This window comes from Bufo bufo, chromosome 2 (assembly GCF_905171765.1).
Source record: "Bufo bufo chromosome 2, aBufBuf1.1, whole genome shotgun sequence".
Lineage (NCBI taxonomy): Eukaryota > Metazoa > Chordata > Amphibia > Anura > Bufonidae > Bufo > Bufo bufo.
Window position 1 is genome coordinate 471,935,037 of NC_053390.1, and position 25,259 is coordinate 471,960,295.

At 42.3% G+C, this 25,259-nt stretch overlaps 1 protein-coding gene across 1 annotated transcript in view; it reads left to right on the plus strand.

The window, feature by feature from the left end:
* SH3GL1 (SH3 domain containing GRB2 like 1, endophilin A2) overlaps positions 1–25,259 on the plus strand; it is a 143,090-nt gene that overhangs the window by 54,941 nt on the left and 62,890 nt on the right. The window contains 1 exon segment of the mRNA XM_040417737.1: positions 5,235–5,378. Coding sequence (XP_040273671.1) covers positions 5,235–5,378 — 144 coding nt within the window.

The window sequence follows — 25,259 nt, forward strand, 5'->3', positions numbered from 1 at the left end:
TCCAGGGCGCATGCGCGGTGCGCTCTGTATTAATGCGCTATCCAATCTCCTGCTGCCGCTGTTAGCTGGGTTTCAGCGGCGCAATGCGCATGCGCGAGACTTGGAGAATCGCGGCCGCACTGCAGGCTGTCACTCTCAGGTAAGAGGGAACTGTTAGGGGGCGTGGTTACCTTGACTTGAAGCAAGGAGGCCTCTGCCCCCTTGACTTCAAACTGGCCGGCACTATAGCGCTGATGGAGAATAAAACTGTTTTTTGAACTTGCGCAGCATCGGACAACAGGATGAAACATGATTATTAACAGGCTGCGGGCTACCATGAGGTACTGCTGGTGGGTGTAGATGCATTTTTGAGGTGACAGGTTCCCTTTAAATGATGACTGATATCCGCACCAGCTATGAGCTTGCATAGATTTCCTGTGGCTCAGGGGATATCAAGACCATTGTTGAAAATGTCGGTCTTGATAAATTTCCCATATACAGTCAGGTCCATAAATATTGGGACATCTACACAATTCAATTTTTTTGGGCTCTATATACCACTACAATCATTTTGAAATGAAACGAACAAGATGTGCTTTAATTACAGACTGTCAGCTTTAATTTGAGGGTATTTACATCCAAATCAGGTGAACGGTGTAGGACAACAGTTTGCATATGTGCCTCCCACTTGTTAAGGGACCAAAAGTAATGGGACAATTGGCTTCTCGGCTGTTCCATGGCCAGGTGTGTTATTCCCTCATTATCCCAATTACAATCAGCAGATAAAGGGTCCAGAGTTCATTTCAAGTGTGCTATTTGCATTTGGAATCTGTTGCTGTCAACTCTCAAGATGAGATCCAAAGAGCTGTCACTATCAGTGAAGCAAGCCATCTTTAGGCTGAAAAACAAAACAAACCCATCAGAGAGATGGCAAAAACATTAGGCATGGCCAAAACAACGGTTTGGAACATTCTTAAAAAGAAGGAACGCATTGGTGAGCTCAGCAACACCAAAATACCCGGAAGACTAGGAAAAATAACTGTGGATGACTGAAGAATTCTTTCCCTGGTGAAGAAAACACCCTTCACAACAGTTGGCCAGATCAAGAACACTCTCCAGGAGGTAGGTGTATGTGTGTCAGTCAACAATAAAGAGAAGACGTCACCAGAGTGAATACAGAGGGTTCACCACAAGATGTAAACCATTGGTGAGCCTCAAAAACAGGAAGGCCAGATTAATGTTTTCCAAACGTCACAGTTCTGGAACAACATCCTATGGACAGATAAGACAAAGATCAACTTGTACCAGAGTGATGGGAAGAGAACAGTATGGAGAAGGAAAGGAACTGCTCATGATCCTAAGCATACCACCTCATCAGTGAAGCATGATGGTGGTAGTGTCATGGCGTGGGCATGTATGGCTGCCAATGGAGCTGGTTCTCTTGTATTTATTGATGATGTGACTGCTGACAAAAGCAGCAGGATGAATTATGAAGTGTTTCGGGCAATATTATCTGCTCATATTCAGCCAAATGCTTCAGAACTCATTGGACGGCGCTTCACAGTGCAGATGGACAATGACCCAAAGCATACTGCAAAAGCAACCAAAGAGTTTTTTAAGCGAAAGAAGTGGAATGTTATGCAATGGCCAAGTCAATCACCTGACCTGAATCCGATTTGAGCATGCATTTCACTTGCTGAAGACAAGACTGAAGGGAAAATGCCCCAAGAACAAGCAGGAACTGAAGACAGTTGCAGTAGAGGCCTGGCAGAGCTTCACGAGGAATGAAACCCAGCGTCTAATGATGTCTATGCGTTCCAGACTTCAGGCTGTAATTGACTGCAATGGATTTGCAACCATGTATTCAAAAGTGAAAGTTGGATTTATAATTATTCTGTCCCATTTACTTTTGGTACCTTAACAAGTGGGAGGCACATATGCAAACTGTTGTAATTCCTACACTGTTCACCTGATTTGGATGTAAATACCCTCAAATTAAAGCTGACAGTCTGCAGTTAAAGCACATCTTGTTCGTTTCATTTCAAATCCATTGTGGTGGTGTATAGAGCCAAAAATGTTAGAATTGTGTCGATGTCCCTATATTTATGGACCTGACTGTAGTGTGAGACCACACTTATTGTGGTTTGTCATTTCAAGTTCAGCACCACACTACTTGCAATTTGAGGTCTGCAAAAATGGATATGGTCGTGTGAATGCACCCTTAATCTGTCCTGGGGTAGATTTCAGTTGAGGCACACAGACTGCTGGATGCTGCGCCTAATTTATGAGGTATATGCCTTGTCATAAATTAAATGCAACATATGGCACGCCTATCATAGCCTGGCGAACGCCATTGGGCTATAAGAAATCGACCCCATTAAGTGTAAAGGCAACTTTACATCGACCAACATAGCATGCATTTATTGGGAATAAACTGTCGCTGCTCATTACAAGAGGTGAAGGCTACATTTACATGCAGAAATCATCTCTGCAGTATCGGGGATGAGTGATAGCTGGAGTGCTCACTCATCCCCATACACAGTCACTGTTTCTGGGCAGAAGATCTGCTGCCCAGAAACGTTGAGTTAGATTTGTCCATCAGCGATGTTTTCACCTAATGAAATTGTTTTCTTGTTTAGGAGATTTGGTGATCAGCTGTACCTTTTACCCTGTTATCAGGAAGGAGCATTTCTAAACATTTTTTTCTCGATAATTTCCCCAATCATTTGAGCAACAGTCTCAGAAATGACAATTGTTGTATGTTATTATTGTCTAGATTCCTAAGTAGCCTGAGAACATTGGGGAAATTTATCAAGGCTGGCATTTCATGCACCAGTCTTAATGTAGTTTGTTCTGGAGTGTGATGGACAGAGTTCTTAACCTCTTAAGGACACAGGGCTCACCTGTACGTCCTGTGTATTTCCGATCACCGGTGGGTGGTGATCGGAACAAGGTAAAATCATTGAGCAGGCACCCCCCATATCTGCAATCGCCGCAAACATTCAGACCTGCGGTTTGCGGCTTTTACGGGTTGCTGCGGCGGGCGGTCAGTGGTGTCATAGCAGGGAAGGCAGCGCGATGCCTTCCTTAGGCATCGGCGCTGCCTTCCGGTGATGAGCCTATGAGGTCCAGCCCCCTGGATCTCACAGGCAGGAAGCTGTATGAGGCATATTAGGTATCGCCGCGTCCGTATCGACCGGCTCTATAAACATATCACATGAACTAACCCCTCAGGTGAATACCGCAAAATAATAAAAACTGTAAAAAAAAAAAAGAAAAAAGCCATTTTTTGTCACCTTACATCACAAAAAGTGTAATAGCAAGCGATCATAAAGTCATACGCACCCCCAAAATAGTGCCAATCAAACAGTCATCTCATCCTGAACAAAATGAGCCCCTACACAAGACAGTCGCCCAAAAAGTAAATAAAACTATGGCTTTCAGAATGTGGAGACACTAAAGAATCATAAATAAAAAAGCTTTATGTAAAACTGAAACAACCAAAAAAGTCATATTTGGTATTGTTGTGTCCATGACAACCTGCTCTATAAAAATACCACATCATCTAACCTGTCAGATGAATGTTGTAAATAACAACATAAAATAAATACGTTGCCAAAACAGCTATTTCTTGTTACCTTGCCTCACAAAAAGTGTAATATAGAGCAACCAAAAATGATATGTACCCTAAACTAGTACCAACAAAACTGCCACCCTATCCCATAGTTTCTAAAATGGTGTCACTTTTTTGGAGTTTCTATTCTAGGGGTGCATCAGGGGGGCTTCAAATGGGACATGGTGTCAATAAACCAGTCCAGCAAAATCTGCCTTCCAAAAACCGTATGGAATTCCTTTCTTTCTGCACCCTGCCGTGTGCCCGTACAGCAGTTTACGACCACATATGGGGTGTTTCTGTAAACTACAGAATCAGCCATAAATATTAAGTTTTGTTTGGCTGAACTGGTCCTTTAAAAAGTGGGTTTTTGAAAAATTTCAAGATTTGCTTCGAAGCCTTGTAACATCCCCAAAAAATCTAATGTAATTCCCAAAATGATCCAAACATGAAGTAGACATATGGGGAATGTAAAGTAGTAACTATTTTTGTAGGTATTTACTATATATTATAGAAGTAGAGAAATTGAAACTTGGAAATTTGCAAAAATTTCTAAATTTTGGGTAAATTTGGTATTTTTTTTTTATAAATAAAAAAAAAAAATTGACTCCATTTTACCGGTGTCATGAAGTACAATATGTGACGAAAAAACAATCTCAGAATGGCCTGGATAAGTCAAAGCGTTTTAAAGTTGTCACCACATAAAGTGACACTGGTCAGATTTGTAAAAAATGGCCTGGTCCCTAAGGGGTTAAAGGGGTATCCGAAACTGAAAAAATGGCCGCTATATGCCCGTGCCCCTCACACTGAACATATTAACCTGGCTCCCCGCCACTGCTGCTTCTCCCCATACACGGATGAAAACATCCGGAGGGAAGGGGAGGAGCAGCCAATGGCAGGCGGTGATGGGGATGAGCCTCCCTAGCATCACCCGCAATACTAGGGAGGCTCATCCCTATCACCACCTACCATTGGCTGCTCCCCCCGAACCCGGAGACGTGGCAGTGTGGTGACCAGGAGCGGTGCGGGGAGCCAGGCAAGTAAATTCAGTGTGAGCGGCATGGGCGTAAGGAGGACATTTTTTTTTGGTCTCGGATAACCTCTTTCATAAATTAGCTACTTCTGTTACCCCAACAGAGTCAAATCTCAGCAAATATGAGCTTTAATTTATGACATTTTCTGCCCTAAACTATATAGTAAAATTGCTGTGCCAAAGGAGGCCACGCAAACTTTTCAGAAAAGTGGGGAGTGTTGCGTAAACTCACAGAAATGCGCACATTTTTGTTGGCTTCTGACAACTGGAACCTCAGTAAGATTATTATATATATTTTTTTCTTTATTTCAAAGTCCTTATAATTATCAATTTTATTTTGTTCTAGGAGAAATTGAAAGGATAATATTATTCACCTTTAGTGTCAGAATTGAAACATTTTTCAACTGTGCCAGTGGGTCATCTTTCTATGACAACCCTGCTGGTGCAATTTAGGTCATTTTATGAGTAAGACCTAAAGATTGTTGTTGGATTTTGAGCAAGGAGTTTTGGAAGGTTGTTTGATGTGCGATATTCTGTATCATTCAATTTGATATAGTCTATGTAGACATCTTGCTGATGTATTTCCTTATTTATTTCTTCTTTGTTCAGCCTCTCGTGCCAAGCTATCTATGCTGAACACTGTATCCAAAATTCGAGGGCAAGTAAAAAATCCTGGATATCCTCAACCAGAAGGTCTTCTGGGAGAATGCATGGTACGTTATGGAAAAGATCTTGGAGAAGAGTCAAATTTTGGTGAGTACAATGGAAAAATCTTTTTTTTTAATTTTTTTTTTTTTTATATCTTATACTATAAGATCTACTGTAGTTCCCCAAATCTATATACTGTGTGTGCTCTGTTAAGGCTCCTTCTAGTGGTTGACCATTTTGTGTTGTAGTTAGTTTGAATGTCTTTGATATCCAGTTGTATTATTCAACATACAAAATCGTACTATTTAACCTCTTGGGGACATAGGGCGTACAGGTACACCTTGATGTCCCGGTAGTTAAGGACACAGGGCGTATGCACGGCATCGGGACCTGCCTTCTACGGGAACCGAGGAGATCTAGCCTCAGGCTGGGTCTCCCAGGCAACCTGTTAGTGTATGACTCAGTGTCATACACTTACAGGCAATGCATTACAATACAGATCAAGAACAAAAAAAGGTTGATTCCAGCTTCAGCATATAAAAAGTTTTCTTTATTCGGCTTGTAGTATACAATCCAACAAAATGTCACATGGAGAGACACAGAAAGATTGTGACGCGTTTCGGGCTATGGTATTGAGCCCTTCTTCAAGACAATACAAAGGTGTACTAAAAACAAATGCTTTATATACCACACAAATGGATTACTCCTCCTTCTCTGATTAATTGGAGACTGTGTCCCAGACCCAGGTGTTCCTGGATTAGGAGATCCTCCCAGGAACATGTGGGTGGGGACGCAGTGCTTCACGGACTTTCACATTCAAAAAACATATATATATATTGGTGCACTACATATACTGCAAGGTTAAATCATGCTTTCTATTCAAACCCTTCGGTATGCAAGTGTCTAAAATGAACATCCAATATGTTTCCCTACTTAGAAGCTTCTGTTTGCGATCGCCTCCTCTGACAGGTGTGGAGACCACCTCCACTCCCTGTACAGAAAACGCAGAGATATCGCCCTTGTGAACAGTGGCAAAATGTCTTGTTGCCGCTGAGACATTGCGGGACATGAAATGAGGGACATCGCTCAAATGTTTTCTTATACGCACCTTCAGTTCATTGGTGGTACAACCCACATATTGTAGGTTGCATATTTTACATGTTATAACATACTACTTGGTCTGTTTTACAGTTTATATATTGTTTTAGCATATGTTTTTTATTATTGGCCATAGATGTGACCTCTTTTGAGATAAGCATGTGTCGACAGCAAATACATTTATTGCTGCCGCATTTATAATTCCCGTTTATTTTAGGCCAGATGTTTGTTCTAGAAAAATTTTCCCTAAATAAACTTGGGCTGATTTTTTGGCCCACTGTAGGGGCTCTTTTTGCTACACATCTTATCCCTGTGGATGCTATATTTTTCCATTCTTCATTATAGTTCAAAACACGGAGATGTTTACGTATGATTTTGCAAATCTTAAAATAATCTCTACTATAATTGGTAGTAAAGATGATAGGTTTTTCTTTTAGTGGTGTTTTCTTTTATCATTATATTTTTGCGCTCCCTGTCATTTATGTCCCCATTAACATTTTTGTTCTCATTGTCTATGTTCTTATTTTTATTTCTTTTTGGAAAAATAAGGGTTTCTCTATTTCTTGATCTGGCAAAATTAATGCCTCTATTGATATTGGTTTGGGTATAGCCTCTCCCTTTTAATCTGGCTGCAATATTTTTAGCCTCTCTTTCAAAGAGCTCTTGGGTAGAGCAATTCCTCTTAGCCCTTATCATTTCTCCCTTGGGGATATTTTTTAGGACGTGTGGTGGATGGCAGGAGGAGGCAGAGAGAATAGTATTGCCAGCTGTAGGCTTTCTATGGGTGTATGTGACCACCCTGCTGGTGTCATTATCGCCCTCCAGACATAGATCCAGAAAAACAATTTTCTCTGGGTCGCTGGAGAAGGTGAGTTTTATTGATGTAGTACAATTGTTCAAATATTCTTTACAATCAACTATTCTCTCTGTGTCCCCCTGCCAAACCCACAACATATCGTCGATGTAACGACCGTACCATTTAAAATCTTCTCTATAGGGATTGTTGTCAGAAAAAAGGAAACTATTCTCCCACCACGCCATATATATATATTCGCTATTGACGGTGAGTATTTAGCTCCCATAGGGATTCCTGATTGCTGTAAATAATATTTTTTGTTGAACATAAAAAAATTATGTCTCATCAAAAAATCCATAACCGAACATAAAAATTCCTGCAGTTCTAGAGTATAGTTACTGTAATGTTCTAAAAACCATTTTAAAGCAACAATAGCGGATTGGTGGGGAATGTTTGTATATAATGAGGAAATATCTGCTGTCACCCATATAAAGTTTTTATGCCAGTCAAAAGAGAGAAAATTACCCAAAACTGTACCAGTGTCTCTTAGATACCCCGGTATTAATGGCACAAGTGGTTGTAACAGGGAATCTGCCCACTCCGATAAATTTTCGGAGTATGAGCCAATACCTGCCACAATTGGGCGTAGTGGGGGAGGGAAACCTGGTTTATGGATTTTGGGGAGCGTGTGAAAAATAGGTGTGATTACATGTTCCACATACATAAACTCAACTTCTCTTTTAGACAAGCTTCTAAGTAGGGAAACATATTGGATGTTCATTTTAGACACTTGCATACCGAAGGGTTTGAATAGAAAGCATGATTTAACCTTGCAGTATATGTAGTGCACCAATATATATATGTTTTTTGAATGTGAAAGTCTGTGAAGCACTGCGTCCCCACCCACATGTTCCTGGGAGGATCTCCTAATCCAGGAACACCTGGGTCTGGGACACAGTCTCCAATTAATCAGAGAAGGAGGAGTAATCCATTTGTGTGGTATATAAAGCATTTGTTTTTAGTACACCTTTGTATTGTCTTGAAGAAGGGCTCAATACCATAGCCCGAAACGCGTCACAATCTTTCTGTGTCTCTCCATGTGACATTTTGTTGGATTGTATACTACAAGCCGAATAAAGAAAACTTTTTATATGCTGAAGCTGGAATCAACCTTTCTTTTTGTTCTTGGACTTATCAAGTGTGGCTAGGTTCAAGCCACTCCTTTTCCGTGCTTCATGCAGGTGACTAGAGGTGAGAGCTGCTAAAATCCTTTCTCTTATATTACAATACAGATGTATTGTAATGCATTGCAGAGGGGATCAGACCCCCAAAAGTGAACATCAGAAATAAAGTAAAGAAAAAAAAAGTTAGTGTTTTTAATAAAATTAATAAAGTATTAAAATTAATAAAGTAAAAAAAAGAAAAAAACACACATTAGGTATCGCCACGTCCATAATGACCAGCTCTATAAATATCACATGATCCACCCTGTACCGTAAAAAAAAGCCATTTTTGTCACCTTACATCACAAAAAGTGCAACACCAAGTGATCAAAAAGGCGTATGCCCCCTAATATAGTACCAATCTAACCGTCACCTTATCCCGCAAAAAATGAGCCCCTACCTAAGACAATCTCCCAAAAAATAAAAAACACTATGGCTCAGAATATGGAGACACTAAAACATAATTTTTTTTTGTTTCAAAAATGCTGGTATTGTGTAAAAATATCACCTAACCTAACCCCTCAGGTGAATACCATAAAAAATAAAAACTGTGTATAAGCCATTTTTTGTCACCTTGCACCACATAAAGTGTAATAGCAAGCGATCAAAAAGTCACATGCACCCCAAAATAGTGCATATAAAACCATCATCTCATCCCGCAAAAATCCTCCCCAAAAACAGAAAAAGATAAAAAAAAAAAAAAGATAATCGCCCAAAAACAGAAAAAACTATGGCTCTCAGACTATGGAGACACTAAAACATGATTATTATTTTTTTGTTTCAAAAAGGAAATCATTGTGTAAAACTTGCATAAATAATCTAACCGTCATCTCATCCCGAAAAAAATGAGCACCTACACAAGACACTCGCCCAAAAAATAAATAAAACTGACTTTCAGAATGTGGAGACACAAAAAAATATTTTACAAAAATGCTTTATTATGTAATACTGAAACGAACAACCAAAAAAAGTAGTCCTATTTGGTATTGTCACGTCCGTGACAACCTGCTCTATAAAAATACCACATAATCTAACCTGTAAGATGAATGTTGTAAATAACAAAAAATAAAAACTGTGCCAAAACCTTGCCTCACAAAAAGTGTAATATAGAGCAACAAAAAATCATATGTACCCTAAAATAGTACCAACAAAACTGCCACCCTATCCCATAGTTTCCAAAATGGGGTCACTTTTTTGGAGTTTCCACTCTAGGGGTGCATCAGGGGGGCTTCAAATGGGACATGGTGTCAAAAAAACAGTCCAGCAAAATCTGCCTTCCAAAAATCGTATGGCGTTCCTTTGCCTCTGCGCCCTGCCGTGTGCCCGTACAGCGGTTTACGACCACATATGGGTTGTTTCTGTAAACTACAGAATCAGAGCCATAAATAATGAGTTTTGTTTGGCTGTTAACCCTTGCTTTGTAACTGGAAAAAAATTATTAAAATGGAAAATCTGCCAAAAAAGTGAAATTTTATCTCTATTTTCCATTAATTCTTGTGGAACACCTAAAGGGTTAACAAAGTTTGTAAAATCAGTTTTCTAGAATGGGGTCATTTTTGTGTGGTTTCTATTATGTAAGCCTCACAAAGTGACTTCAGACCTGAACTGGTCCTTTAAAAAGTGGGTTTTTGAAAATTTCTGAAAAATTTCCAGATTTGCTTCTAAACTTCTAAGCCTTGTAACATCCCCAAAAAATAAAATATCATTCCCAAAATGATCCAAACATGAAGTAGACATATGGGGAATGTAAAGTATTAAATATTTTTGTAGGTATTACTATGTATTATAGAAGTAGAGGAATTGAAACTTGAAAATTTGCAAATTTTTCAAAGATGTTGATAAATTTGGTATTTTTAAAAAAAATAAAAATGAGTTTTATTTATTCCATTTTACAAGTGTCATGAAGTACAATATGTGTCGAACAAACAATCTCAGAATGGCCTGGATAAGTCAAAGCGTTTTAACGTTATCACCACATAGTAACACTGGTAAGATTTGCAAAAAATGGCCTGGTCCTTAAGGAGTTAAATACTTTCCACTGCTGTGTGGCAGGCAGGAAAAAAAAAAATGAAGTTCCTAATATACAGTTGCAAGAAAAAGTATGTGAACCCTTTGGAATGATATGGATTTCTGCACAAATTGGTCATAAAATGTGATTTGATCTTCGTCTAAGTCACAACAATAGACAATCAGTCTGCTTAAACTAATAACACACAAAGAATTAAATGTTATCATGTTTTTTATTGAACACACCATGTAAACATTCACCATGCAGGTGGAAAAAGTATGTGAACCCTTGGATTTAATAACTGGTTGAACCTCCTTTGGCAGCAATAACTTCAATCAAACGTTTCCTGTAGTTGCAGATCAGACGTGCACAACGGTCAGGAGTAATTCTTGACCATTCCTCTTTACAGAACTGTTTCAGTTCAGCAATATTCTTGAGATGTCTGGTGTGAATCGCTTTCTTGAGGTCATGCCACAGCATCTCAATCGGGTTGAGGTCAGGACTCTGACTGGGCCACTCCAGAAGGTGTATTTTCTTCTGTTTAAGCCATTCTGTTGTTGATTTACCTCCATGCTTTGGTACGTTGTCCTGTTTCAACACCCATCTTCTGTTGAGCTTCAGCTGGTGGACAGATGGCCTTAAAGGGCTTCTGTCACCCCACTAAACAGTTTTTTTTTTTTTTTGTGTACTTCTAATCCCTATACTGCGATTTATCCATACATATTGTGATTGATCATTTTGGTTCAGTAGATTCTGTTAAAAACGTACTTTTTATAATCTGTCAATTACCTGTCTACCAGCAAGTAGGGCGGCTACTTGCTGTTAGCAGCCGCATCCTCCTATCATAATGACGCCCCCTCCGCATGTTGATTGACAGGGCCAGTGAACGGGATCTTTCTCTGGCTGGCCCTGTCTGCTATCAAGATCTCGCGCCTGCACCGTAACGGTATTCAATCGGCGCAGGCGCACTGAGGATGGAGCGGCCGAGCGAGCGTCGTCCTATCAGTGCGCCTGCGCCGACTGAAGACCGGTACGGCGCAGGCTCCAGATTTTGAATGCAAACAGGGGCAGCAGAGAAAGATCCTGTTCGCTGGCCCTGTCAATCAACATGCGGAGGGGGCGTCATTATGATAGGAGGATGTGGCTGCTACCAGCAAGTAGCCGCCCTACTTGCTGGTAGACAGGTAATTTACATATTATAAAAGTACGTTTTTAGCAGAATCTACTGAACCAAAATGATCACATTATGTATGGATAAATCGCAGTATAGGGATTAGAAGTACACAAAAAAAAATTAATAAAAAAGTGTTTAGTGGGGTGACAGAAGCCCTTTAAGTTCTCCAGCAAAATGTCTTGATGAACTTGGGAATTCATTTTTCCTTCGATGATAGCAATCCGTCCAGGCCCTGACGCAGCAAAGCAGCCACAAACCATGATGCTCCCACCGCCATTCTTCACTCTTGGGATTAGGTTTTGATGTTGGTGTGCTGTGCCTCTTTTTCTCCACACATAGTGTTTGTGTGTTTCTTCCAAACAACTCAACTTTGGTTTCATCTGTCCACAGAATATTTTGCCAGTACTGCTGTGGAGCATCCAGGTGCTCTTGTGCAAACTGTAAACGTGCAGCAATGTTTTTTTTGGACAGCAGTGGCCTCCTCTGTGGTATCCTCCCATGAAATCCATTCTTGTTTAGTGTTTTACGTATCGTAGATTCGCTAACAGGGATGTTGGCATATGCCAGAGACTTTTGTAAGTCTTTAGCTGACACTCTAGGATTCTTCTTCACCTCATTGAGCAGTCTGCGCTGTGCTCTTGCAGTCATCTTTACAGGACGGCCACTCCTAGGGAGTAGCAGCAGTGCTGAACTTTCTCCATTTATAGTCAATTTGTCTTACCGTGGACTGATGAACAGCAAGGCTTTTGGAGCTACTTTTATAACCCTTTCTAGCTTCATGCAAGTCAACAATTCTTAATCGTAGGTCTTCTGAGAGCTCTTTTGTGCGAGGCATCATTCACATCAGGCAATTCTTCTTGTGAAAAGCAAACCCAGAACTGGTGTGTGTTTTTTATAGGGCAGGGCAGCTGTAACCAACACCTCCAATCTCCTCTCATTGATTGGACTACAGTTGGCTGACACCTCACTCCAATTAGCTCTTGGAGATGTCATTAGTCTAGGGCAGGCATGCTCAACCTGCGGCCCTCCAGCTGTTGTAAAACTACAACTCCCACAATACCCTGCTGTAGGCTGACAGCTGTAGACTGTTCGGGCATGCTGGGAGTTGTAGTTTTGCAACAGCTGGAGGGCCGCAGGTTGAGCTTGCCTGGTCTAGGGGTTCACATACTTTTTCCACCTGCCCTGTGAATGTTTACATGGGGTGTTCAATAAAAACATGGTAACATTTAATTATTTGTGTGTTATTAGTTTAAGCAGACTGTGATTGTCTATTGTGACTTAGATGAAGATCAGATCACATTTTATGATCAATTTGTGCAGAAATCCATATAATTCTAAAGGGTTCACATACTTTTTCTCGCAACTGTACTTCATTAAACACATCTGCCTGCTTTTCTTTCAGTTATAAGCCACTCCCCCTTAGACCTGCTCTAACTTGCAGCTGAGTTCGTCCATGGCTGCACGAGACATGGAGGAGCTTGAGAGGAAGCTCCGTCCATGCGCATGTGCAGTCTGCTCCTGTCAGTGGTGGGCTCCCTGGTTCCCGCTCCAACTCTGACAGGAATCAGCTGCTTGTTTCCTCTCTACAAACAGCTGATTCCTGTCAGAAGCTGGCTGTAACAAAAACCTTCAGAGTCCCTACTGCAGTAGCTACTTAGTCAATCCCCCTAGCACTACCACTACACAGCTTACCCCCTAAGCCATGCCCCCTGGTCCTGTTAGGCCAAACCCCCTGCATCTAACAGGGAAAGCAGGACATCTAGCCAGGAACCAACATACACACATACACTCATACATACACACATACATACATACATACATACATACATACATACATACATACATACACATGTTACATACATACACATGTTACATACATATTTATTTACAGTCAGGTCCATAAATATTGGGACATCGGCACAATTCTAACATTTTTGGCTCTTGTTAAGGGACCAAAAGTAATGGGACAAAATAATAATTATAAATACAACTTTCACTTTTGAATGCATGGTTGCAAATCCATTGCAGTCAATTACAGCCTGAAGTCTGGAACGCATAGACATCACCAGATGCTGGGTTTCATCACCGGTGATGATCTGCCAGGCCTCTGCTGCAACTGTCTTCAGTTCCTGCTTGTTCTTGGGGCATTTTCCCTTCAGTCTTGTCTTCAGCAAGTGAAATGCATGCTCAATCGGATTCAGGTCAGGTGATTGACTTAGCCATTACATAACATTCCACTTCTTTCACTTAACCCCTTAAAGGAAACCTGTCACCTGGATTTAGTGCATAGAGCTGGGGACATGGGCTGCTAGATGGCCGCTAGCACATCCTCAATACCCAGTCCCCACAGCTCTCTGCGCTTTTATTGTGTTAAACCTTTTTGATCAATATGCAAATGACCTGATATGAGTCCTGTGTCCGGAGTTGAGTCAAGCGGAAAGGAGCCCAGCACCGCCCCGCGTCCTCCGAATCTCCTCCTTGCTGGCTGATGTCACAGAGCTGGAGCGCCGAAATCTTGTGATGCGCGAGCTAGCGCATGCGCAGTGTCGGCACCATGTTCATTCCCTGTGCTGGCATCAGCACAGGGAACGAACTACGCATGCGCTAGCTCGCGCATCGCGAGATTTCGGCGCTCCAGCTCTGTGACGTCAGCCAGCAAGGAGGAGATTCGGAGGACGCGGGGCGGTGCTGGGCTCCTTTCCGCTTGACTCGTCTCCGAACACAGGACTCATATCAGGTCGTTTGCATATTGATCAAAAAGGTTTTTTAACACAATAAAAGAGCAGAGAGCTGTGGGGACTGGGTATTGCAGATGTGCTAGCGGCCATCTAGCAGCCCATGTCCCCAGCTCTATGCACTAAATCCTGGTGACAGGTTCCCTTTAAGGACTCAGCCCTATTTCACCTTAAGGACTTGACCATTTTTTGCAAATCTGACCAGTGTCACTTTAAGTGCTGATAACTTTAAAACGCTTTGACTTATCCAGGTCATTCTGAGATTGTTTTTTCGTCACACATTGTACTTCATGACACTGGTAAAATGAAGTAAATAAAAAAATAATCATTTTTATTTAAAAAAAAATACCAAATTTACCAAAAATGTGTAAAAAAATTGCAAATTTCCAAGTTTCAATTTCTCTACTTCTATAATACATAGTAATACCTCCAAAAATAGTTATTACTTTACATTCCCCATATGTCTACTTCATGTTTGGATCATTTTGGGAATGATATTTTATTTTTTGGGGATGTTACAAGGCTTAGAAGTTTAGAAGCAAATCTTGAAATTTTTCAGAAATGTTCAAAAACCCAATTTTTAGGGACCAGTTCAGGTCTGAAGTCTCTTTGTGAGGCTTACATAATAGAAACTACCCAAAAATGACCCCATTCTAGAAACTACACCCCTCAAGGTATTCAAAACTGATTTTACAAACGTTGTTAACCCTTTAGGTGTTCCACAAGAATTAATGGAAAATAGAGATACAACTTCAAAATTTCACTTTTTTGGCAGATTTTCCATTTTAATTTTTCACAGTTACAAAGCAAGGGTTAACAGACAAACCAAACTCATTATTTATGGCCCTGATTCTGTAGTTTACAGAAACACCCCATATGTGGTTGTAAACAGCTGTACGGGCACACAGCAGGGCGCAGAAGGAAAGGAATGCCATACGGTTTTTGGAAGGCAGATTTTGCTGGACTGTTTTTTGTTTTTTACACCATGCCCTATTTGAAGCCCCCCCTGATGCACCTCTAGAGTAGAAACTCCAAAAAAGTGGTCCCATTTTAGAAACTATGGGATAGGGTGGCAGTATTGTTGGTACTAGTTTAGAGTACATATGATTTTTGGTTGCTCTATATTAAACTTTTTGTGATGTAAGGTGACAAAAAATGGTTTATTTAGCACAGTTTTTATTTTTTACGGTGTTCATCTGAGGGGTTAGGTCATGTGATATGTTTATAGAGTCGGTCGATACGGACGCGGAGATACCTAATATGTATACTCTTTCTCTCCCCCCCCTATTTTTAACCAATTTTTTTTAACTTTATTTGGTGGAAAATGACGTTATTGTTTATTTTTACTTGAAACTTTAATTTTTTGGTGGAAAACTTTATTTTTGCAACTTTTTTTTTTCACTTATTTTTTTGTCCCACTTTGGGACTTGAACTTTGGTGGGTATATTCCTTTACAATGCATCCCAAAACTTCTGTATTGGAATGCATTGGCTGTATGAGTAATACTGTGTGTATTACTCATACAGCTTCCGGGGCCTGTGAGATCCAGGGGGCTGGATCTCACAGGCTCTTCACCGGAAGGCAGCGTCAGGCCTTCCTTAGACATCGCGCTGCCTTCCATGCCATCGGGTCCCCCCTACAGCCGCATGGGGACCCGATGGCACCGCCCGATCGCCGCCGCAAACCGCAGGTCTGAATTGACCTGCGGTTTGCGGCGATCGCCGATACGGGGGGTCACATGACCCCCCTCGGCGTTGACAGGATGCCCTCTGAATGATTTCGGCAGGCATCCTGTACCGATTAACCCCCGCCGCGCCGCAATCGCTGTTTAAACCCATGACGTACCGGTACGTCATGGGTCCTTAAGGACTCGGGAACCATGCCGTACCGATACGTCATGGGTCCCTAAGGGGTTAAAAAACTCTTTAGTTGCTTTTGGAGTATGCTTTGGGTCATTGTCCATCTGCACTGTGAAGCGCCGTCTAAGGAGTTCTGAAGCCTTTAGCTGAATATGAGCAGATAATATTGGCCGAAATTCTTCAGAATTCATCCTGCTGTTTTTATCAGCAGTCACATAATCAATAAATACAAGAGAACCAGCTCCATTGGCAGCCATACATGCCCACACCATGACACTACCACCACCATGCTTCACTGATGAGGTGGTATGCTTAGGATCATGAGCAGTTCCTTTCCTTCTCCATTCTCTTCTCTTCCCATCACCCTGGTACAAGTTGATCTTGGTCTCATCTGTCTATAGGATGTTGTTCCAGAACTGTGAAGGCTTTTCTAGACTACTTTCACACTCGCGTTTGGTGCGGATCCGCCATGGATCTGCACAGACGGATCCGTCCAGATAATACAAACTTCTGCATCTGTTCAGAACGGATCCGTTTGTATTATCTTTAACACAGCCAAGACGGATCCGTCTTGAACACCATTGAAAGTCAATGGAGGACGGATCCGTTTTCTATTGTGTCATAGAAAACGTATCCATCCCCATTGACTTACATTGTGTGTCAGAATGTTTGGCTCAGTTTTGTCAGACGGACACCAAAACGCTGCAAGCTGCATTTTGGTGTCTGCCTCCAAAGCGGAATGGAGACGGAACGGAGGCAAACTGATGAATTTTGAGCGGATCCTTTTCCATTCAGAATGCATTAGTGCAAAACGGATCCCTTTTGGACCGCTTGTGAAAGCCCAGAACGGATCCCACAAACTGAAAGCCAAAACGTTGGTGTGAAAGTAGCCTTAGATGTCATTTGGCAAACTCTAATCTGACCTTCCTGTTTTTGAGGCTCACCAATGGTTTACATCTTGTGGTGAACCCTCTGTTTTCACTCTGAAGTCTTCAACAATAAAGAGACTTTGACACACATACACCTACCTCCTGGGGAGTTTTTTATGATCTGGCCAACTGTTGTGAAGGGTGTTTTCTTCACCTGATTTGCATGTAAATACCCTCAAATTAAATCTGACAGTCTGCAGTTAAAGCACATCTTGTTTGTTTCATTTCAAATCCATTGTGATGGTGTATAGAGCTAAAAATGTTAGAATTGTGGCTATATCCCAATATTTATGGACCTGACTGTATATGCAAAATATATACACGTGTTTAATATACACACTCGCCTAAAGAATTATTAGGAACACCTGCTCTATTTCTCATTAATGCAATTATCTAGTCAACCAATCACATGGCAGTTGCTTCAATGCATTTAGGGGTGTGATCCTGGTCAAGACAATCTCCTGAACTCTAAACTGAATGTCAGAATGGGAAAGAAAGGTGATTTAAGCAATTTTGAGCGTGGCATGGTTGTTGGTGCCAGACGGGCCGGTCTGAGTATTTCACAATCTGCTCAGTTACTGGGATTTTCACGCACAACCATTTTTAGGGTTTACAAAGAATGGTGTGAAAAGGGAAAAACATCCAGTATGCGGCAGTCCTGTGGGCAAAAATGCCTTGTGGATGCTAGAGGTCAGAGGAGAATGGGCCGACTGATTCAAGCTGATAGAAGAGCAACGTTGACTGAAATAACCACTCGTTACAACCGAGGTATGCAGCAAAGCATTTGTGAAGCCACAACACGCACAACCTTGAGGCGGATGGGCTACAACAGCAGAAGACCCCACCGGGTACCACTCATCTCTACTACAAATAGGAAAAAGAGGCTGCAACTTGCACGAGCTCACCAAAATTGGACCGTTGAAGACTGGAAAAATGTTGCCTGGTCTGATGAGTCTCGATTTCTGTTGAGACATTCAAATGGTAGAGTCCGAATTTGGCGTAAACAGAATGAGAACATGTATCCATCCTCTGATGGCTACATCCAGCAGGATAATGCACCATGTCACAAAGCTCGAATCATTTCAAATTGGTTTCTTGAACAGGACAATGAGTTCACTGTACTAAAATGGCCCCACAGTCACCAGATCTCAACCCAATAGAGCATCTTTGGGATGTGGTGTATATAAATATATCTCACCTAAAGAATTATTAGGAACACCATACTAATACGGTGTTGGTGTATCCTTCAGAACTGCCTTAATTCTACGTGGCATTGATTCAACAAGGTGCTGATAGCATTCTTTTGAAATGTTGGCCCATATTGATAGGATAGCATCTTGCAGTTGATGGAGATTTGAGGGATGCACATCCAGGGCACGAAGCTCCCGTTCCACCACATTCCAAAGATGCTCTATTGGGTTGAGATCTGGTGACTGTGGGGGCCATTTTAGTACAGTGAACTCATTGTCATGTTCAAGAAACCAATTTGAAATGATTCGAGCTTTGTGACATGGTGCATTATCCTGCTGGAAGTAGCCATCAGATGATGGATACATGTTCTCATTCTGTTTACACCAAACTCTGACTCTACCATTTGAATGTCTCAACACAAATCGAGACTCATCAGACCAGGCAACATTTTTCCATTCTTCAACAGTCCAATTTTGGTGAGCTCATGCAAATTGTAGCCTCTTTTTTCCTATTTGTAGTGGAGATGAGTGGTACCCGGTGGGGTCTTCTGCTGTTGTAGCCCATCCGCCTCAAGGTTGTGCGTGTTGTGGCTTCACAAATGCTTTGCTGCATACCTCGGTTGTAACGAGTGGTTATTTCAGTCAATGTTGCTCTTCTATCAGCTTGAATCAGTCGGCCCATTCTCCTCTGACCTCTAGCATCCACAAGGCATTTTTGCCCACAGGACTGCCGCATACTGGATGTTTTTCCCTTTTCACACCATTCTTTGTAAACCCTAGAAATGGTTGTGCGTGAAAATCCCAGTAACTGAGCAGATTGTGAAATACTCAGACCGGCCCGTCTGGCACCAACAACCATGCCACGCTCAAAATTGCTTAAATCACCTTTCTTTCCCATTCTGACATTCAGTTTGGAGTTCAGGAGATTGTCTTGACCAGGACCACCCCCCTAAATACATTGAAGCAACTGCCATGTGATTGGTTGACTAGATAATCGCATTAATGAGAAATAGAACAGGTGTTCCTAATAAATCTTTAGGTGAGTGTATATTGGGGATATCTGTTTGAGATACTCTCTAAATATGTATTTGATGACAATATTCTAATTGCAATCAAGCTTCTGTACTCCCAACTAGGGTTGTTGCGGGTATCGAAATTTCGATACCCAATCGATACTTTTGTCCCGGTATCGATACGATACCGGGATTTCCGTTTTTTCGATACTGGGCTGCGCTTCTGCGCAGTCTAGTATCTCTGAACATGAGCGCGCTGCTATCGGCGCGCTCATGTTCTCTCTCAGCAGCACGGGGAGAAGGAAGCTGTCCTCCCTCCCCCTGTGCTGCTGCCGCTGCCACCAATGAGAAGAGAGGGGCGGAGGAGGGGCGGCAATGAGAAGAGAGGGGCTGGAGGAGGGGCGGCAATGAGAAGAGAGGGGCGGAGGAGGGGCGGGCGCACTGCGCCACCAATGATAGGATTACTATCGGAGCGATGGGAGGAGACATCAGCTTCACTAGTGGGCGTTCCTTTTCCCTGCGCTGCGATTGGACAGCGCTACAGCCAGGGAGAAGGAACGCCCACTAGTGAAGCTGATGTCTCCTCCCATCGCTCCGATAGTAATCAGCAGCATGTGGAGCAGGAGAGGAGACAGTAATGGGGCACTGCGGGCGAACGGAGCGGCGCCCAGGACTAATGGTGAGTGCTGAGACATCGCTGGGCGCCGCTCTGTGTGGCCTAATAGTGAAAGTCTGGACTCATATACAGTAGTCAGTCTTTAACACATACAGGAGGCGGGTGCCGGCAGCAGAATCGCATTGCCGGCACCCTGCCCCTGACAGGGAGCTGCGATCAGCGGCAGTTAACTGCCGCTGATCTGCTAGTACCCGCCTCCTGTATAAAGGGGTAAAATCATTGGTGGTGCAGTGCACCCCCTCCCCCTCAATCCCCCCATCCCATTAAAATCATTGGTGGCACAGTGCGCCGGCCCCTCTCAACCCTCCAGTATTAAAATCATTGGTGGCAGTGGCCACAGGGACCTCTCCACTCCCCCTCATTGGTGGTGCAGTGGCAGCTTCTGATCGGAGCCCCAGCTGTGTAAGCCTGGGGCTCCGATCCGTTACCATGGCAGCCAGGACGCCACAGAAGCCCTGGTTGCCATGGTAACATCCCTGATGCTGTGTGCACAAAGCACAGAGCAGCAGGGACAGTGTGGAGTCCTATTCACCCTGATAGAGATCTATCAGGGTGAATAGGAAAAGGGATGAAAGATCCCAGGTTCTAGCCCCTAAGGGGGGAAATAGTTATTAAATAAAAAGTGAAAAAAAAAACAAAACACTAAAATATGAAGTATAAATCACCCCCCTTTTCCCAATTTCACATATAAAATATATAAATAAACATATTACATCGCCACGTCAGAAAAGTCCAAACTATTAAAATATAAAAAAAAAATCTAGGTGGTGAATGCCGGAACAGAAAAAATAAAATAAAAACTGCGCGATTCGCCATTTTTAAAAATGAGGAATGCACGTGGCTTTTTTTGTTTATTTTTTTCGCGTGGTATCGAATGGTATCGAGTATCGCAATACTTTTTCATGGTATCGAAACCGAATCAAAAATTTGGTATCGCAACAACTCTACTCCCAACCCTCAGCATCAGTATATATTTCTGGAATGATATCTGACAGGTTTTTAATAAGCATTGGCACGAGGCAAGGGTGTCCCTTTATCACCCGTAATTTCTGCCCTAATGATAGAACCTCTAGCTGAAAAATTTTTAACGCATCCATTAATATCTGGAATTAGTGTTGGTGGTCATAGTCATAAAATTGGGTTGTGGGCTGACGACATAATACTAGCGCTCACAGATCCCCTTAACCCCTTACCAGCAGCTATGCAAGTGTTGGAGAGATTTACATCCGTTTCATATTCTAAATTAAACGTAGCCAAATGCCAAGTTTTAAATTTTTGACTAAAAGAATCAGTAACTACCCGACTGATCGCTATGTATCGCCTTCAGTGGGATAACCAATATATCACCTATTTAGGTATAAAACTCACACCATCTACGTCAAACCTACTCTCAACCAACTGTACGCCTTTAAGGGAGAAAATAAAAATTGAGCTTATCAGAATGAAAAAACATGAGCTCTCATGGACGGGTAGAATTGCCTCAATTAAAATGGTTATATTGCCTCAGATCTTATACCTGTTCTGTAATTTACTGATATTCTTCCCTATGAAAATACTAAAAGAATTGCAATCTATTATATCGAAATATATATGGCTAGACAAACATCCGAGAGTCCAAGCTGAAGTGCTACTTGCCTCTCTAGAGGGGGGGTTCGGGTGCCCATCTATTGTAAGATATTATAGAACCTGCGTGTTTGAACAGCTTAGATTTCTATGGAAAGGTGTGGAGGACAGACTGCGGATCTCCATTGAGAAACCTCTCATGGGAACATCTAATCCATCATCCTTCTTTTACTTCCATTCAGTGACAGAACTAAAGCATAAAATACACCTCTCCCCTACAGTCGATGCGGCTTTAGAATTTTGGAACTTATTAACCACCAAACTGAAAGTCATCAATGTGGATTTCTACACTGCTCAAAAAAATAAAGGGAACACTTAAACAACACAATGTAACTCCAAGTCAATCACACTTCTGTGAAATCAAACTGTCCACTTAGGAAGCAACACTGAGTGACAATAAATTTCACATGCTGTTGTGCAAATGGGATAGACAACAGGTGGAAATTATAGGCAATTAGCAAGACACCCCCAATAAAGGAGTGGTTCTGCAGGTGGTGACCTGACCACTTCTCAGTTCCTATGCTTCCTGGCTGATGTTTTGGTCACTTTTGAATGCTGCCGGTGCTTTCACTCTAGTGGTAGCATGAGACGGAGTCTATAACCCACACAAGTGGCTCAGGTAGTGCAGCTTATCCAGGATGGCACATCAATGCGAGCTGTGGCAAGAAGGTTTGCTGTGTCTGTCAGCGTAGTGTCCAGAGCATGGAGGCGCTACCAGGAGACAGGCCAGTACATCAGGAGACGTGGAGGAGGCCGTAGGAGGGCAACAACCCAGCAGCAGGACCACTACCTCCGCCTTTGTGCAAGGAGGAACAGGAGGAGCACTGCCACAGCCCTGCAAAATGATCTCCAGCAGGCCACAAATGTGCATGTGTCTGCTCAAACGGTCAGAAACAGACTCCATGAGGGTGATATGAGGGCCCGACATCCACAGGTGGGGATTGTGCTTACAGCCCAACACCGTGCAGGACGTTTGGCATTTGCCAGAAAACACCAAGATTGGCAAATTCGCCACTGGCGCCCTGTGCTCTTCACAGATGAAAGCAGGTTCACACTGAGCACATGTGACAGACGTGACAGAGTCTGGAGACGCCGTGGAGAACGTTCTGCTGCCTGCAACATCCTCCAGCATGACCGTTTTGGCATTAGGTCAGTAATGGTGTGGGGTGGCATTTCTTTGGTGGGCCGCACAGCCCTCCCTGTGCTCGCCAGAGGTAGCCTGACTGCCATTAGGTACCGAGATGAGATCCTCAGACCCCTTGTGAGACCATATGCTTGTGCGGTTGGCCCTGGATTCCTCCTAATGCAAGACAATGCTAGACCTCATGTGGCTGGAGTGTGTCAGCAGTTCCTGCAAGACGAAGGCATTGATGCTATGGACTGGCCCGCCCGTTCCCCAGACCTAAATCCAATTGAGCACATCTGGGACATCACGTCTCGCTCTATCCACCAACGTCACGTTGCACCACAGACTGTCCAGGAGTTGGCAGATGCTTTAGTCCAGGTCTGGGAGGAGATCCCTCAGGAGACCGTCCGCCACCTCATCAGGGGCATGCACAGGCGTTGTAGGGAGGTCATACAGGCACGTGGAGGCCACACACACTACTGAGCCTCATTTTGACTTGTTTTAAGGACATTACATCAAAGTTGGATCAGCCTGTAGTGTGTTTTTCCACTTTAATTTTGAGGGTGACTCCAAATCCAGACCTCCATGGGTTAAAAAATTTGATTTCCATTTTTTTTTTGTGTGATTTTTGTTGTCAGCACATTCAACTATGTAAAGAACAAAGTATTTCAGAAGAATATTTAATTAATTCAGATCTAGGATGTGTTATTTTTGTGTTCCCTTTATTTTTTTGAGCAGTGTATAAGATCCACCTAGAAGTATTGGAGAGGTGTATTCGAGATTAGAATCTTTAACTATGGATTCACGCCGGCATTAAATATATAGGGGAATTATTTAAAAATGCTGATTTATTACCCTTTAATATACTTAGAGATAAGTATGATAGACCCAATAAGGAATTTTAAAAGTATCTGCAGCTAAGACATCTGTTATCAAAGAAAACATGTCCCCTGCCTGATTCTTCTAAACATCCTCATTTACTATATAGCTTTTCTCATCATTTCAGGGCATTGTCCCGATCATACAACTATATGTTAGAAGCCATGGATGACCCTTTAGCTTCATATCATCGCAAATAGGGGAAAAAGACCTGAACTGCACTAACTCCAGATGAATGGCAAACCTCTTTCTCAGTTGTACCCAGCTTATCTAAGTGTATGAATTGCATAGAAAACTCAAGAAAGATTCTATACAGGTGGTATCTTACTCCGTCCAGGCTAAATAACTTATATCCTGGTACGTCTAAGGCTACTTTCACACTAGCGTTCGGGGCTCCGCTTGTGAGTTCCGTTTAAAGGCTCTCACAAGTGGCCCCGAACGGATCCGTCCAGCCCTAATGCATTCTGAGTGGATGCGGATCCGCTCAGAATGCATCAGTCTGGCTCCGCTCAGCCTCCGCTCCGCTCAGCAGGCGGACACCTGAACGCAGCTTGCAGCGTTCGGGTGTCCGCCTGGCCGTGCGGAGGCAAACGGATCCGTCCAGACTTACAATGTAAGTCAATGGGGACGGATCCGTTTGAAGATGACACAGTATGGCTCAATTTTCAAACGGATCCGTCCCCCATTGACTTTCAATGTAAAGTCAAAACGGATCCGTTTGCATTATCATGAACAAAAAAAAAAAAAAATATATATATTTTTTTTTAATGCAAACGGATCCGTTCTGAACGGATGCAAGCGTTTGCATTATAGGAGCGGATCCGTCTGTGCAGACACCAGACGGATCCGCTCCTAACGCAAGTGTGAAAGTAGCCTAATAAACGTTGGAGGTGCCTTGAACCCAAGGCTGACATGACTCATGTATGGTGGAACTGTAGAGAGATTAAAGCTCTTTGGTTAGCGATCAACAACCTATTGACCCAGGTATGTGGAGTTACAATCTCTCTCTCTCAGCACAACAAGCCTTTTTGTCAGTAGACTTAGCTTCCTTTCCATATGAGATCAGAACTGTGATTACTCCTGTAATAATTGCTGTCAGATTAAAAATGGCTAGCTACTGGAAGAAATCAAATTCCCCTCCATTTGCAGTCATAGGTATGATTAATGAGAACGGCTTATCAGAGAAACTAATAGCTTCTTCCATAAATAAAATACCCCAGTTCATTAAGAAATGGGATGTATGGCTTAAGTTGTCCTTGAATAAAATATCTCTACAATATTGAGATGTGTATGAATAAGTGTGAAAAGAGGTTAACTGTCTGTAAGACCCAAACTCGTTCTTATGTCACCAACTTTTGTTACTTTATATTCCTTTTTTTTCTATTATTTTATATACCTTGTTTTTTGTTTTTTTTGCCTCATTTGAATGAGCTGTCTATTGACAATGATTATGATGTAATGTGTTCTGTATCTGATTCAATGACGGACAATGTATCTTTGTTCAAACATAAGACAACTTTATTTATTGTTAAATGGTTTTGATAAAACGGGCATAAAAAAAACAGGCATCTCAGGAGTGGTGACAGGTCCTCTTTAAAGGGAACCTGTCACCTGGATTTTGTGTATAGAGCTGAAGACATGGGTTGCTAGATGGCCA